At 36.0% G+C, this 16,661-nt stretch overlaps 1 protein-coding gene across 3 annotated transcripts in view; it reads right to left on the reverse strand.

Moving 5' to 3' along the window:
• The window catches only part of LOC127632302 (nuclear factor of activated T-cells, cytoplasmic 3-like), a 131,218-nt gene extending 119,226 nt beyond the window's left edge, over positions 1-11,992 (reverse strand). For all 3 annotated transcript variants that reach the window (XM_052110936.1, XM_052111014.1, XM_052110869.1), the window contains exon 1: positions 11,607-11,992. Coding sequence is in view for 2 of the 3 variants with exons in the window: in XM_052111014.1 (XP_051966974.1) it covers positions 11,607-11,697 (91 nt within the window). In the remaining variant the exon portion in view is untranslated. The remainder of the gene's footprint in view (positions 1-11,606) is intronic.
• Positions 11,993-16,661: the final 4,669 nt, after the last annotated feature.

Here is a 16,661-nt window from a genome sequence, read left to right on the forward strand (position 1 = left end):
ATCAATGTACCAAATTAGCATTCATTTTATGCATTGTAAAAATAAGTGAATGTTAAAGGGATATTTGATCATTTCCTCACCCTCATGCAGTCCCAGATGTGTACGACTTTCTTCTGCAGAAATTGAATGAAGATGTTTAGAAGAATATCTCAGCTCTGTTGGTCCTTTCAATGTAAGTAAATGAGAAGTGGTGAGAAACAGATCAATAATTAAGTCATTTTTTACTATAAATCTCTACTTTCACTTTCACAAGCGCTCTTCTCTCTTAAGAGTTCTTTTTCTGTTTTTTTTTTTTTTTTTTTGTGATTTACATAAGCATATCACCCCTCCTGAGCAGGGTGGACAATTTATAGTAAAAATACTCTATATACTACATATATTGATCTTTTTCACACCTACACCTATAATATCCCTTCTGAAAGTATGGATTAAACCACTGGAGTGTTATGGGTTACTTTTTATGTTGCATTTATGTGATTTTTGTTGATGTGAGTTCTGATCACCATTCAAGTGTATTGAAAGCACCAACAGGCCTGAGAAAGAAAGAAATACACATCTGGGATAGAAAGAGGGTGAGTAAATGATGAGAGAAATATCTATTTGGGGTAAACTAATTTTATTTGAAAGACTATCTAGGCACATAATAACACTGCATAGCTGTGACTGTTTATAACTATTTCAAAATGTAAAAGCTCACACTTTAAATGGTCAGTGCTTTGATTTTTAAATCATTAAAATAGCAACAGATCCAGTGAAAAAAAATGGAGATTGAGTGATTGTTTTTACATTTTACATGCCATTCAAAAAAGTGGCATTCTACCACGTAAGAGAGAAATAAAAAAACTTAAAATAATACCATTTGTACTTTTCAATTACTTCGGATGTCAATGCACTGGACCGAAGTCTAAATTGTTACTGTCTCTTTAAGAGGCTTTTATCGCATGATACGATATTCAAGGCACAGTTCAGTTTAATCTTTTGAGAACTGTGAAGTATCATTATTTTCGTTCTGTGCAATGCTTTTTGCATCTGTATTCATTTCAGAGATTATGGGTGTGAGGTGATAAAATACAGACTGCGTGAATGGTTGATGGTTCACTTGAATTTTGTGACGTGTTTCAGAAAGATTATCGCGAAGACAGACTGAGCACCCAGTTTATTTTCTTTATTTTACAAAAGCACAAGGTTTTGTTGTTATTGTAATTGTACACAAATAAAAGGACACATTTCATAGTTCGTAATGATGTCTCGCATGTTTCTGTATGGGCAAAAATGACGCAGTATTTTATTTAAGTTGTTTCCGCTGTTTCGAGAGAAACATCTAACAGGATATCACCTGGAATAATGCCAGAATTCAATATAATTATACAAGATTTCTTTCTCAACTGTTTGTTCACTTGACATAACAGGCTCCTCAATATATCATGTATTTTTACACTTCGTTGTATGAAATTGCCCGTTCAGACGCAAGCAGCAGCGAAAGCGAAGTCTCATCGGCGTGCGTGCGCGTGCGTTACGCAACGCGGCTCACTGTGTCACACAAACAGCTCGCAAACATTTGAGTTGTTTTCACATTTGTTGAGTTGAATAGTGTAAAATCGCTTGAATGTTCAAACAGGCAAACATTGTATACAACCGACAAACCTTCGTGAAGACATGTTTCATGTACGTTTCTGTTAGCGATTATTTTTGTGAAACACGTCATAAAAACTAAAACGGAGACGGCACACCCGGTTTATTTTCTTTATTTTACAAAAGCACAAGGTTTTGTTGTTATTGTAAAAGTACAACTTTCATAGTTTGTGACGATGTATTAAATGTATAGTATGGGCAAAAATAACGCAGTATTTTGTTAATAACGCAGTATTTTGTTAATAACGCAGTATTTTGTTTAAGCTGTTAACGCTGTCTCGATAGAGAAAAATCTAACAGGACATCACAGCGGCATCACTACACCCCTTCAATAATTCATAATTCAATATATTGATACCCGATTTCTTTATCAACTGTTTGTTCACTTGAGACATAGCAGACACCCCAATATATCATGTATTTTGGTGTATGAAATTGTCCGTTCAAACACGAGGCGAAAGAGAACTCTCATCGGCGTGCGAGCGTTAAACGCGACGCGGCTCGCTCACTGTGTCACACAAACTGCACGCAAACATTTATTTGAGTTGTTTTGCCTTTGTTGAGTGAATAGTGTAAAATCGCTTGAATGTTCAAACTGGAAAGCATTAAAACACACAATTGACTTACCTTCGTGAAGACACAAGTAAAATGTCATTTGGCTTCTAAGTCTGGAGCTCCACCGAAATGCTCCATTAGAGAGATTGCTACAGAAGAGCTGCATGTGGTAGACAGAGTTACTCCAGTAGAGGGAGCCTCTTTGCTCAGCCAATGTAAGTGCATGGGATTTTACATGTAGACCGTATTTATCCAGTAGAGGGGGCACTTTTTCTCAGCCATTGTAAATCAATGGGATTTTTACAATTTTTGATCATCTTTTGTGTGTACATTTACATAAACACGTCCATTTCAGCCATTTTGTATTGTATTCATTTTTGCTAAGTAACATTTGGAAAGACATACATACTACACACGTGTGCCAAATTCCAAGTCAATTGGAGCTAAGATTCAGGAGAAGAAGAGTTTTTTAGGTTTTCCAAAACTTTCACTGTACAGGAAAATCCATAATGGCAGAAGTATGGGTCCTTGAGGCTTTTTTGTTCCCCATGAGAAATGAGGCATGTTTACCAAGTTTCAGAAGATTTGGACAAATGCCGTGGAAATGGTATCACTTTGAAAATATTTTTTTTGGGTGTGGCCTGTAGCGCCACCTATGGGCGAATGTTGACCATTCTTGGTTTGGGGGTACCCGTTGGCATGGAGTATCAATGTGCCAATTTAGAAAATTTTTGACCAGTGACTTTTTGAGCTATTTGGGCTCAAGGAGAATAATAATAATAATAATAATAAATATAGCTGCAAGCAGCAATGTGGATTCCTCCTCAAAATGGCAAATCATTTAAAATTGATCAGTAGAGGGTTGGGGTTAAACCCTCTCAATGGATGAATCCAAAAAACACGTATTTCTGTCTGAATCCTAAACTAAACATTTTCAATGTACAGGAAAATCCATACCGGACCTTATAGATCCTTGAGGCTTTTTTGTTCCCAATGAGAAATGAGGCATGTACACCAAGTTTCAGAAGAATTGGTTAAATGGCTTGGAAATGGTATCACTTTGAAAATATTTTTTTGGGGCATGGCCTGTAGCGCCACCTATGGTCGAATGTGGGCCATTCTTGGTTTGTGGGTTCCTGTTGGCCTGTAGTATCAATGTACCAAATTAGAACATTTTTGACCAGAAAATGGGAATTTCGGCATGGCCTGTAGCGCCCCCTAGGGGTGAATGTTGGCCATTCTTGGATTGTGGGTTCCTGTTGGCCTGTAGTATCAATGTACCAAATTAGAACATTTTTGACCAGAAAACGGGAATTTTGGCGTGGCCTTTAGCGCTCCTAGTGGCTGAATGTCGGCCATTCTTGGTTTGTGGGTTCCTGTTGGCCTGTAGTACCATTGTACCAAATTAGAACATTTTAGACCAGAAAATGGGAATTTCGGCATGGCCTGTAGCGCCCCTAGGGGCTGAATGTTGGCCATTCTTTGCGCAGTACTTCAGAGTGATGTCATCTTGAAGCATGTTAGGTTTGAAAAACCATCAGTCAAAATTACATTTGATTTATTGACACGTATATATTGTTAAAATTTGGACATTTACATAAACACGCCCCTTTCAGCCATTTTGTATCGTATTCATTTTTCCTAAGTAAAGTTTTCAAAGACTTCAATTCTACACATGTGTACCAAATTTCAAGTCAATTGGAGCTACGGTTCAGGAGAAGAAGAGTTTTGTAGGTTTTCGCAAATTTTCACCGTACATGAAAATCCATCATGGCAGAAGTTATGGGTTCTTGAGGCTTTTTTGTTCCCCATGAGAAATGAGGCATGTACACCAAGTTTCAGAAGATTTGGACAAATGGCGTGGAAATGGTATCACTTTGAAAATATTTTTTTTGGGCGTGGCCTGTAGCGCCACCTATGGGCGAATGTTGACCATTCTTGGTTTGGGGGTACCCGTTGGCATGGAGTATCAATGTGCCAATTTAGAAAACTTTTGACCAGTGACTTTTTGAGCTATTTGGGCTCAAGGAGAATAATAATAATAATAATAATAATAAAACCGTCAAATACAATAGATTCCCTCCTTACGGAGGAATCTAATAATAAAACCGTCAAATACAATAGATTCCCTCCTTACGGAGGAATCTAATAAAACCGTCAAATACAATAGATTCCCTCCTTACGGAGGAATCTAATTATATATATGGATCAGTGCTCTATTCTGTGTATGTAAACGTACACTTTAAGTGAACATTATTGTGCAAAACAACAGTGCAAAACAGCAGTAATTGAACTAAATCCAACCTCAGCTGTAAATGACAGATGTATCCTCAAGTGAAGAACAAGTGTAATGTAATTGCTATACACATCATATTGGACCGCTTTCTATTTAAGTACAAGTGACCGGTTTCTCTTCAAGAACAAAAGTTGCTAAACTTTCTGACAGTCTCTCCTGTCAGAAAGCTCATCAAGAACATGAGATGCTGCACTGAACAGTCTCTCACTCTCTGTGCTGGTGCTTGGGCAGATAAATACCTGTGCGTAATCCGCGCAAGCAAAGGAAAGCGGTCTTTGTTTATGCGACCGTAGTCAAGGGGATTGTCGCTTCTGGCGTAGTTCAGCTAGATACGTCTCAAGTTGTGGTGTAGCTGCGCTAGTTGTGGCACTTTCCTGTAGAATCTCTTGCTGTATTCTGTATATATATATATATATATATATATATATATATATATATATATATATATATATATATCTTGACATTTCTGCTGAATAAACACTGCAGATCGCAAATTTGATGTCCTAATCAGAAACTTTGAAGAATTTCCACACCGCTGACATGATCGGCCTTTGTTTGGTAGCGCTGTGATAAGGGCTAGATCGATCCAGAGTGAAATCTGAGCACTGAGGGGCGGGGCGAGGAGGTATTTTCGGCTCATAATTTCGGCCTTTTTTCTCTTTCGGCCAAAAACCGAAAGTGCCATTTTCGGCCGAAAATTTTCGGCGGCCGAAATTTCGGTACATCTCTAGAAATAATATTATATTTTTCATTAAATATTATGTTTTCTCAAAAAAAAAAAAAAAAAAAAGCTTTGCTGAAAATCGATGGTAATGCAAAAAAAATATATAATAATATAAAAATACTATTGGTTTGTATGTTTTAACACATTATAACTGAAGATTCCAAGACTCACAATTTAGATAAAACCTCATTATTGTAAGACATGTTATGATTATGCTTAGTGCGATAATCACAACAGCGTTCCAAGTTTATGTGGCATAAAACTAATTTACAAGATCAGTGAATGTAATATTCAGCAACAAGGCAGCAGTAGCCCAATAGGGCAAGTGGTAGTTCCATCCACTGGCCCTGGGCCTGTGATTCATCCTTATTATTGAGCCCTAAAAATAGGCATACAGGACTTTAATTAAGTTAAATTAAAAAATTGCATAGTGCAGTTGCAATCAGTCCTTACTACTCAGCTTTCAATGCTAAATGTATAATGTTATGTCATGTCTTGTTATTTTTCTTTACTACAAAATTGAACATAAATGTCACAATTGAAAGTTGCCTTATGTGTGCTCACGTTTGTCTGGGTTGGGTCATTCAAGTTGATGATGGCCAGGCCACTATGCAAATATTCACTGATTAACCAAATTAAATGAAAGTCATGCTGCGAGATCTCACTCTGGACTATGGCTGCAACTAATTATTATTTTTATAATCGACTAATCTAATGATTATTCGACTGGATAGGCGATTATTGCTATGATTAATCATTAGCTCTTAACAGACTATTCAGCTTGTGCCCTAACTTAAAAGGTTATATTAAACATGCTTACGATCAATAAAGAGGACAAAATCATCTTCTGTATTTACTTATTTAGCATTTTTGTATTATAATACTCTGTAATCTACATCACCTTAATCTGTTTGGAAAGTTTGGAGTGCATCTGGACTGTGAGCTGTTCTTTCTTCCTCTCCTCAATCAAGTACAAGCTGAAGTGCTTCTCTCCCGAGTCATCATGAGATACAAAAGATCTCATGTTGTGTTAAATGAAATCGGACAACTATTCGACAATAAAAATTTTGTCGACAATTTTTTATTTTCAACGTTGTCGATAATGTCAACAAATCATTTCAGCCCTACTCTGAACTAAACAAAATTGAGAACTAACAGAACATGAGTTGTTTTTTTGTTTAGGGTAATTATGAAGATCATTGATAATGCCTATCAAGAACATGAATTCATACACTCGATTTGCGTACACTCCTGAACACACTACTTAAGAATACTTTAATCAAAACTGACTCAGTTTTCATTATTCCAAATTTTTGATTCTGTACTGATAAATATTTCAAACAGTATATGAAAGTTATTGTTTTGCAACCTTGGCTCCAAATACTCTCACGGAAACCATGTAAAAACAAATGTGACAAAAATAAAAGAGAAATTTGTCAATTTCAAAATGTCATGCAAACATAAATCTAGTCACAAAAGTCATTACCATGCAGAGGATCTATGAATTCTGAGCCATCAAGATTAAATCTGTTCAAACAGGAATCTAGTGCCATTTTGGCTATGTTCAGACTGCAGGCAAATCAGATTTTTTCTCAAATCATATCTTTTCAGGCAGACTGTCTGCACTATTAATTACAAGTGATCTAATCAAATTTGCGCATTCAGACATAACCCACCTATCTGCATGGGTTGCTTTGGTAATGATGCAGGCGTAACAACATGACGATGCTTTCAAAACAGATGCGGGAAAAATGGAGGTGCATCATTCAGCTCTACAAATAAGCACCCTGTCCAGTCGCAGTGCAGAAGTTCTCAATATTGTGATGTTCCGTGCTGCAGTCACCGATTTTTATGATGTCATTGTTGTGTGTCATGTTAAGAGTGACACAAAAGACCATTTGAAATCTGAATTGAGCAGCCAGAGCATTCGGACTGAGAAGCATCTGAAAAAATCTGATTTCAATCACATTTGAAACCACCTCCCGATGTGGTTAAAATTAGATTCAGAAAAATCAGATTTCATGTGGTTTTTTGCTGTCCAGACTATCAAAAACTCATCTGGATATGCAAATAATTTTTAGTGGCAGTCTGAACAAGGCATTTGACATCTTACAAAGAGAGTCCTGAACTAGGCCTGCCGCGATTATTAAATAACCGTCTGCATTGATCTAATCGCGGTTGTCTTAAATAACAACTTTATTATTGGGCATTCAAATTCCAATCACATTTTAATATCCAAATAAGGGATCTTTAAGTGAATATACTCAGTCTTTCTAGCAAGTCAGTCCACTGTCTGCCATCTTTGGAACACTAAGGAGGTTATTTCCAGTCAGGACAGTGTAGCTGCTATTTACTTGAATGGAGAAAGACCGAAATCTCAAAAACGGTTTGTCAAGATTACGATCAAAGGACATATTTTAAATCAGCAATAAAATCTGACAATACTGGTATCATAAAATGTGCTTCTTTACATCATATTATGCAAAAATGTTCTAGCTTGTATAGCTAATGCATGTTTTGCATTTGCATGAGTTGATTGACAGGCGATGTCTTTTTCTAAAAGGTGATTGGCTTTTTTATCTGTAAGGCGGGACTTCCTTTTTACATCCACTGACAGTTGGGTGCTCAGAGCTCCTTGTCTGAGCATTCCAATTTCTCCCATTCATTTAAAAATAGAAGTGGCATCTCCATTAAATAATCTTTGACAGGTAGGCACAGATCCGATGCCTGGATCGTTTTTAAATGGATTGGGTATCGGTCTAATGAGCCTGATCCAAATCCGATATATGTGTTAGTCATGCTCGTTACTGTAAAGCTCAAAATATGACAAAATAACTATTAAAACATAATTAAAGTAGTTAATATGACTTGTATGTAATATGGCTCCAGCACGTTATTGAATGGCGCTGCTATGTTGACACTGACACTCATGCGCGCCTATTTTTAGCCTTCACGGTGGTACGCAATATTGGAGCGATACAACAAACAACATCTCAGATGTAGATGCTTAAAATTTCGGTTCACTTAAAATATCCATTTAGAATGGCACCAGAGGTGCATTTTTACCATAATTTGAATAAGAAGCTAATTAAACTACAGTGAACTTTCCTACAAACAGACACATACAGGACTTCCTGGAGACTTCTGAATGTCAAAATAAAAGCCTGAGGGTTTAAAAGTTAAAGGTGTCACAGAGGCAGAGATATGAACTCAGTAGCAGGGTTTATTGAACAGATGAATGAAACAGTTATGTAAACATCATGTGAATAAAAACAGTTGAGCAGAGTGGCAAACAGCATGTGAGTAATATCCAGACAGGTTACAGACACGATGAACAGATAACTCTCAACAGTCGAATGATACTAGCAGGCAATAATGAAGACACAAGTATGTTTGACATAGTAGAAAGGTCTGGGGTCTCAGAGATATTATCGATGAGAACAGACAAAGAGTGAATGTGAATGCGGGTGGGGAATGTATGCAGTCCTTGATTAGCCACTAATGATATGCAGGTGCGTTTAATCAGAACTCAGGGGAGAGTGAGCCTTGTGATGGCAGTGAGGAAGAAAGTGTGTGTGAGAGAGAGAGAGAGAGAGAGAGAGAGAGAGATCGTGGATCCGTGACAAAAGGTGAAAGATTGAGATATATTACTGACTGTTATAATATATTATTTTTATTTGTTTTCCACACAATAATGTAAAGATATTCTAAACTGATTATGCAAAAAAACAACACTGGTATCGGATCTGGATCGGTAACGGCCGATACTGAGATTTCCGATATCAAGACAAATCAGTCTTTTGCAACTCCAACAGCACTGAAGGGAGTTTATTAACAACAGCCCTTTCCCTTTTACTGCATTAAAATCATGAAGACCTAGTGTGAACTGATGCCAACATCACTTAGGATAAAAACCTATTAAACAACTTAAAAATAATGCATTTCTATCTATTTATCTGATTTATTAGGATATAACAGAGACAATCTCCAGTCATATTCACAAGGCATTCGAATTTTCTATCCAACTTTACCATTATTTTTTTCCTAGTTAATGTCTGTTATGCAAAACACTAAGTTGAAGAATGTATTATTCTATAGAATTTATTCTATTCAGTACAAGCAGCCAGTTGCATCAAACCCCTAAATTTAAGAAAATGTTTTGTGATAATGTCCTTTAGTTGCAACTGGGCCCAATTCTATATTATTCTTCATTCTTTAAATTTCTAGGGAAAAGGTTAGACTAGGTTCATTTCCTGAAATTCAGTTTCAAAAACCCTCAAGGAAAATTCAGAATTCCCCCTTGACACCAGCAAATTAGTGTATGCGTACTATAAACTCTACATGCGGGTCAAATTATACAGTGCACAGAGGTTCTATTTTTCTAACATTTAGTGGAAATACGTCATACCCACTTCTCACTCAAAATGTATAATATTATTTTTTTTTTCTGTTAATTTAGAAAAGGACTCCTGAAAGTCAACGGTAATAAAGTTTCATAAGGTGCAATCTCTATTTTGTGCTTCAACAACAGTTGATCCAAAACAATAATGCACAAAAGTGATGCTTATATTGATTTCTGCAGCCCATAAAGTAGCAAAGCCACTTGCCTTAACACAAACCTCGATACTAGAGCAACATCTTACATAAATAACAAATTTTGATTATTAATTTCTATATAGCACAGCATGCTCTGACCTTCTTTGCTTAGGGAATGTATGCAATCACCAAGTGCAATTTCTGATCATGCAATACTTTAGAAAAACATGCAAAACTTAAAAAAAACACACACACAGAGGTCCACCCACACACACATGCATTCTGCTTTCACTATACCCAAATCTCTTTCCTTCACGACACACTCGAGCACACTGACAGATGCTGATATGGTTCCTACTTCTCACACACCTTTTTTCATTAGGAAATTACACACACACACACAAACACACATAAGCCATGCTGATGGCCATGCCGGGTGGTCACAAACTGGGGAAATACAGTATTCACTGTTGATTTGCAGTTGACATTACAACAAATACATAGACAGTAGACACAAGGGGCTTAAACAGAAAGAAATTGCTTATCAAATGATCAATATATAAAATCCAAACAGCATCTTCAATTATCACTCGTATTTCTACATTCAGCAAACTAGCAATGCAAGTAACTTTGAGGAAGTATCTTACGTGTTACGATATTTAACAACATGCATACTTTTAATCACACTCCTTTTAATCTCTGTTTGATAATATAACTGCATAATAAGAAACAATGAGAGAAAAGTCTCTAATATTATGTTCTTGACATGCAAGAAGAAATAACACTTTTGCTCAATTTGATGACTTTAAGGGATCACCACATCAACAATAAACCATGGTGAATTTAATTATCACTATCTGATAAATGTTTGTTGAGCACGCACAACAGGTATGCTTATATTTTGGATTTCAGATTTTATATTAACTGTAAAATAATATATTTTCTGGCTACCCAGAACAATCGATTTATGTATTCTTGCATTGAATAAATATTGTTGATGCTCATTGACCCCACCCATAGGTTAGACTTTACTTTGCTTAAATTAGTTCACATTTACTATATAGTGAGCTGTTCAAAATTGTTCATACTGTTGACAAATGATACATTTGTACAATTTGTCAACATTATTAACTCTTTTTCTGACTAGAATATTGAGTAAATGTGAACTTATTTAAGCAAAGTGACATCACATCAACAGGTTGCAAAAAAATAAGTAAATAAAAAAAAAAAGTCGATGACAAATGTAGTTACTGCTCATGAGCAAAACGTAACCTACTTGTGTAAGGAAGAGTAAAATGGAGGAATGTCAAGTATTAATGGAAACGTATGGGTCGAAACCTTTTTCATGTGATCTAGTTAAATGCATGGGCAAGAGATAGCAGAAACTTGTCTGGCATTTCACTCTGTACAGCAGCTGAATCTGACAGCTGCAGACTCTTGTTGAAGACACAAAAGACATTGCGTTTCTGTCTCACACCCTTTCAATGCGCTTATGATGCCCAAAACTGCAGTCTAGGTATGCAGCTCACGAGGTTTTGACAAGAGTTGCTTTTACCGGCTTAAATGCTTCAGGCGCGGATATTATTGGTTACTTTAGCTCACCGGTTGACGCACTTAATGCCACATAGCCTAAACGTACCGCTTCTCATTTCCATTGGCTTAATTTACAACTACACAAGAAACCAGAATAAAACACAGCAGCTGCTAGTGTGAAGTAAAAACTCCGGAGACCACTGCCAGACTCGCAGCGCGGCGCAGCTGCATTAGTGAATGTGTTTCGCATGTGTTATCGACTTCATCCCTTTTTAAGTGCATGATTCATGAGTTAATCTATACCGATTACGGTTGTGTGAGCACGCTGACCTGAGGGGGCTAGCGGCGGCTGCTGTCCGTCCTCTCCGAAGATCAGTCTGAAGTCCAGCTCTTCATTCCCGGGGCAGTTTGCAGTAGTCATCGGGTTTGACAGCTCGGGATCACCCGTCTATGTACGCCGATTCTTTAATAAACTCACTACATTGAGTGATAATGAAGGCAAAACTTTTCCTCCGCGCTTTGCTTCTATTCTAACTCCAAGCTGAACATATTATTGTATGAAGTTTCTCCCTCGGAATAATCCAAAACAGCTCGAGCAACAGTTTGTGCCGACTGGCAGCGGTGAAGGGGAGGTGAGGTGAGCGAGCTCTCTGCGTCAGCGCGGCCGTTGGTCCAGTTCCTCCGTAAATTCGCAGCTGCTCACCGTCTCGAGCTGCTTTCCCAACTTTTACTAACAGCGCGTGACAGGGCAGTTCCAGCGGTGACGTCATACGAGTCGGCAGTCAACAAAAGCGCACGCACACGCACTCATTCACGCTCACGTACGCGCGCACTCACAGTAGCGGTTAGTGAGGGGATTATGGGTCTTGTAGTTTTTGTGACGGTTTTACTGTAGTACGTGTTGCACATACCTTGGATTTTACAAAGATTGTGTTTGCAGTAAAAAACTAACTTGTGGCATTAATGTAGGTCATACAATAAACTTTAACACTTTAGTTCACCAACATTCCTTTAAAAGACGTTTATATATGGTGTATGGCCATTTTTGTTGAAATCATTCTGAATACTTAAAGGGATAGTTTCCTAAAAATGTAAATTCTCTCATCATTTACTCAACCTCAGGCCATCCCAGATGTGTGACTTTTTTCTTCTGCAGAACACAAATGATGATTTTTAGAAGAATATCTCAGCTCTGTAGGTCCTCACAATGCAAGTGAATTGTGACCAGAACTTTAAATCTCCAAAAAGTACATTTTGAAAATATTCTTCTAAAAATCGGCATGTGTTCTGCAGAAGAAAGAAAGTCAAACACATCTGGGATGGCATGAGGTTGAATACATTTTCATTTTTAGGTGAACTACCCCTTTAAGAGTAAACAGCCATGGTTTCCACTAAAATCATATTGAAAATAAACAAGGTGTTTTAAGCAGACAATAAAAAATAAAGGTATGGCCAGTCAATAATTAAGGCTCATTGACAGCCTTAGTTAACATATAGATTAAAAAAATTAAAATAACTAAGATTAAAAATATAAAACAATATTCTTTAAATTTTGAAATATGTTTAAAAAAAATCTGTGATACCAGTAGCCACAGTTTTTCAGAATTAAATATGCATCAGCTCTATGTTCTTAATGTAAAGGGTAATTTACATATTAGGATTCTCTCAACTGTGTTCTAGTGATACTAAATATTGTATGCAGGCTACACATGTGCTCACTCACACAAATTGCACAGGTTTCTCTTTTATGCAAAACTCACTCAAAATGACACACAAGTACAAATTACAATGCATATACATAATTTAGTCTATTATCCAAGTCTAAAAGTAGAATAACATACCCAAAAAAATGTTTCTTTACCTCAGTAACCCATTATAAAATGACTGACTCATTGAGGTACTATGATGAGCATGATCACTGTAACAACTATGTCTGCTTAGAAGAGAAAGAAAATAGGCATGATACTTAAAATCTACAAACTACCTACACATCTGCAAGTGTTTGTTTGTTTGTTTGTTTGTTTGTTTGTTTGTTTGTTTGTTTGTTTGTTTGTTTGTTTGTTGAATACCGTCAATTTTTTTTTGAAGCAAGATGTTGTGATACTTTTAGGATTTAGGATCTTGTATGAACACTAACCTTCTTCTGCTTCTATTTTTCATGGTAGTCATTATTACAACAGGTTGTGTCATGTTAATAAAGAAAAAGGTTAAAATAAAACATAAAACAAAACTGTTGAATGACTATATGATCAGTTGATCCACATGTTTTAAAACCAGACAGAAATGTGTGGACAAAGCACATTCATTTCAGTGTCGAGTGACAGGGAATTTACACAGTTGAACAAGAGAATATTTTATTTGACACATGTGGGCGTACAAACGCTATGTTCACATATGCATGCAAAAGAATATCACATTTCCTGTGGTCTTTATTTACTTTGATGGCAAATGTAATCTACACAATGAACACCAAGCTTTTATTGTATACTCCACTTGCTGACAGAGCTTGACAGCAGTAATTAGCAGACCGTTTTAGTAGACAAAATGTACATTTTAACTTTAGGATGCCAAACACCTGTGTAGCTTGACCAGTTTATTAATTGTTTCATTGTTTGTGGTGACTGAAATGGACTAAAATATAAAAAAGTTAAGTTATAAAATTTCTAAAATAAATATCTGTGGCAGTGGCATGTACACTGTGTTTACTAAAGCTGTGGAATTTACTTTGGCTTTTTATCTTATGATATAATTATTAACTTAAAGCCAAGCAGAATAAATCAAAATGTCAACTTTTTGCAAAGTACACAAACAGGGACACTAACAAACATGCAAAATGTGATGTGCTCTCATATTACAACAAACTGTATCTACACACTTCACAAAAATGCACATTTAAAATCTATATTTACAGCAGTAAGACAGCATGAGAATATCAGACATAGCATTGTTTTATAATCACACAAGTCCCACTAGTAATATAAATCTAGCTATGTAATATTCTTATTATTAATATTCATTTTGATCATCTGACAGGTTTACGTTATTTGTAATGTTTCAGTCATTAACACAACCATTGCTAATTATTCCACAGGGCAATTGGCCATAACACATTCTCACACTGTTCATATGATCCTTCTAAATCTCATTGTTTACTATTTCTCTTTGTTTCGGATGACCTTTGTGGGAGGAAGATAGAGCACACAGTATCTGTGGACTGTGTAGGAGGGGGTGATGTGGTTTTTGATACTGTGTTCTCGTAAAGACAGTTAAGAAGAAAAAATAACTTACAAATTTTCTTTTCAAGGATTTGTGTTTTGGTTCTATATACCCAGGGTTGGGGAGTAACAAAATACATGTAACGAGGTTACATATTTAAAATACTAAATATAAGTAACTGTATTTCACTACAGTTACAATTTACAGTTTACATTCAAAAAGTATTTTGATTACTGAAGAGATTACTTTTGTATTTTATTTTTATTTGTTTAATTTAATATTTAGTCCTTTTAGATGGAAACATTTATACATATAAATGATGAGATCCAAAGTGCATTTGAACAGTGTTGAAACACTTTCTTATGATGTGTTACATTTATACGAGCAGACAGAGAAGTATGTTTGGAGTAAGTTTGGAGCAGAAGAAATAGAAATAAACTTTGTGTAAATTGTCAGCTTTATGCTAAGCTAAAATTTTATTTCTAGCCATTTTACATGCACATGTTACCAGACATGATCATATTTTTATCAAGAAAATTCACATTGAAACATAATTTCTTTCTTCTAGTAAAACCTTTGATATTAGGGCAAAAATCATATACTTGATCATCATTTTTGTATTGTTTTCCTGTAAAAATCCTTAAAACAAGATCAATTTCATTGATCTTGTTTTAGAAACAACATTGCATAAAATATTTCGTTTTTCAGAGAATGTATTTTTAACATTTGTATTTTGTCTTACAGTACTGGCAGTTTTTATAGTCAAAACAAGTTAAAAAAATCTACCAGTGCTGTAGAAGTAATCCAAAGTATTTAGAATAAGTTACTGACCTTTAATAATCTAACGTAATATGTTACAAATTACATTTGACAGTATATATTCTGTAATCTGTAGTGAAATACGTTTAAAAATAACCCTCACAATGTATATACGATATGAGTGTCATGTGCAAATGTGAACTGTTTTACAGTAATCACCAGGCATAAACTACAGGCATGCAAACAGGATGGTTTTAATAGATAACTTGATTTGTTTCATTTTTGTGGTCATTTTATTCTTGCCATAGATAGTGATAGACATAATTTACAAATCGTGTTAAGAATGCAGATTTAGGCATCAAAACATGCTTTAAAATGAGGTGGAGAATTTCATAAAAATAAGGAACAATGATGCGATTATATTTTTTCACATTTTATAAGATTCATCTTTCCAACTAGATAATCAGCATATAATAAAATGAATTTGTATTTGTAATAAAAACAATAATAAAAAAAAAAACAGTTTAATTTAGAGAGAATGTTAAATGTCTTATTAAAAATAATAAAGACCAAAGGTCTGTGATGCTTCAAAATATTGTGATAAAATGGAGACTTGATTAACAAAGTTATTGAAACCCTCTTCTACAATGCATCACTCTGAAATAGAAGCAATTCTTTTCAGTTGATGCATGCTGCCCTCTTCTGTTTATTCTATTTAAAACGAAATGTCACCACAAAATAAAACCTCATCCAGTACCTTGAAAACAGATTTACAAACCATAGATCACATTGCACAGAGATCACATTGTTTCTCACACACATTTGCTTGATTGGAATATCGTCAGGTATTCTTCTGAGTATTATATAATGGTTACAATCATGGGTGTGTTTCAGACTGGGCCAGTGCCCAAGGGCCCATGACTACCAGGGGCTCGGTGAGGTGGGGGGTACATATAAATGTTTATATACGCTTGAATATGTGGCCCCCACAGCTGTCAGCTTATTCAAGGCACCCTCAATAGGACCCTGTGACTATGAGGGCCCCCAGCCCTTTGCCTTCCTGTTCCTAGTTTTAAAAATGTAACTCACTCTCAAGTCATTCCACTTTCTCATCAGATGTCACGGATAAGACACAGCACAGGAATCGAACACAAGGCACATCAATGTGGTTCAGGAGGCAGACAATACACACAAAGGTTACCAAGGTTTTTCCCTTCTTAAAGAATGAATAGAGTGACGTTGATAAGTTTGTAGGTTAGCTGTTACAAACATAGCTGTTTGTAGACTACAGCTCAGCATTCAACACCATAGCGCCAGCTTAATGTGAAACTCCGGGTTCTGGGCTTAAACAGCTCAGCTGGATCCTGGACTTTGTGTCAGGCAGACGTCAGGTGGTTTGAATGGGGAGCA

The sequence above is a fragment of the Xyrauchen texanus genome, chromosome 1, assembly GCF_025860055.1.
Source record: "Xyrauchen texanus isolate HMW12.3.18 chromosome 1, RBS_HiC_50CHRs, whole genome shotgun sequence".
In the NCBI taxonomy this organism is placed as follows: Eukaryota; Metazoa; Chordata; class Actinopteri; order Cypriniformes; family Catostomidae; genus Xyrauchen; species Xyrauchen texanus.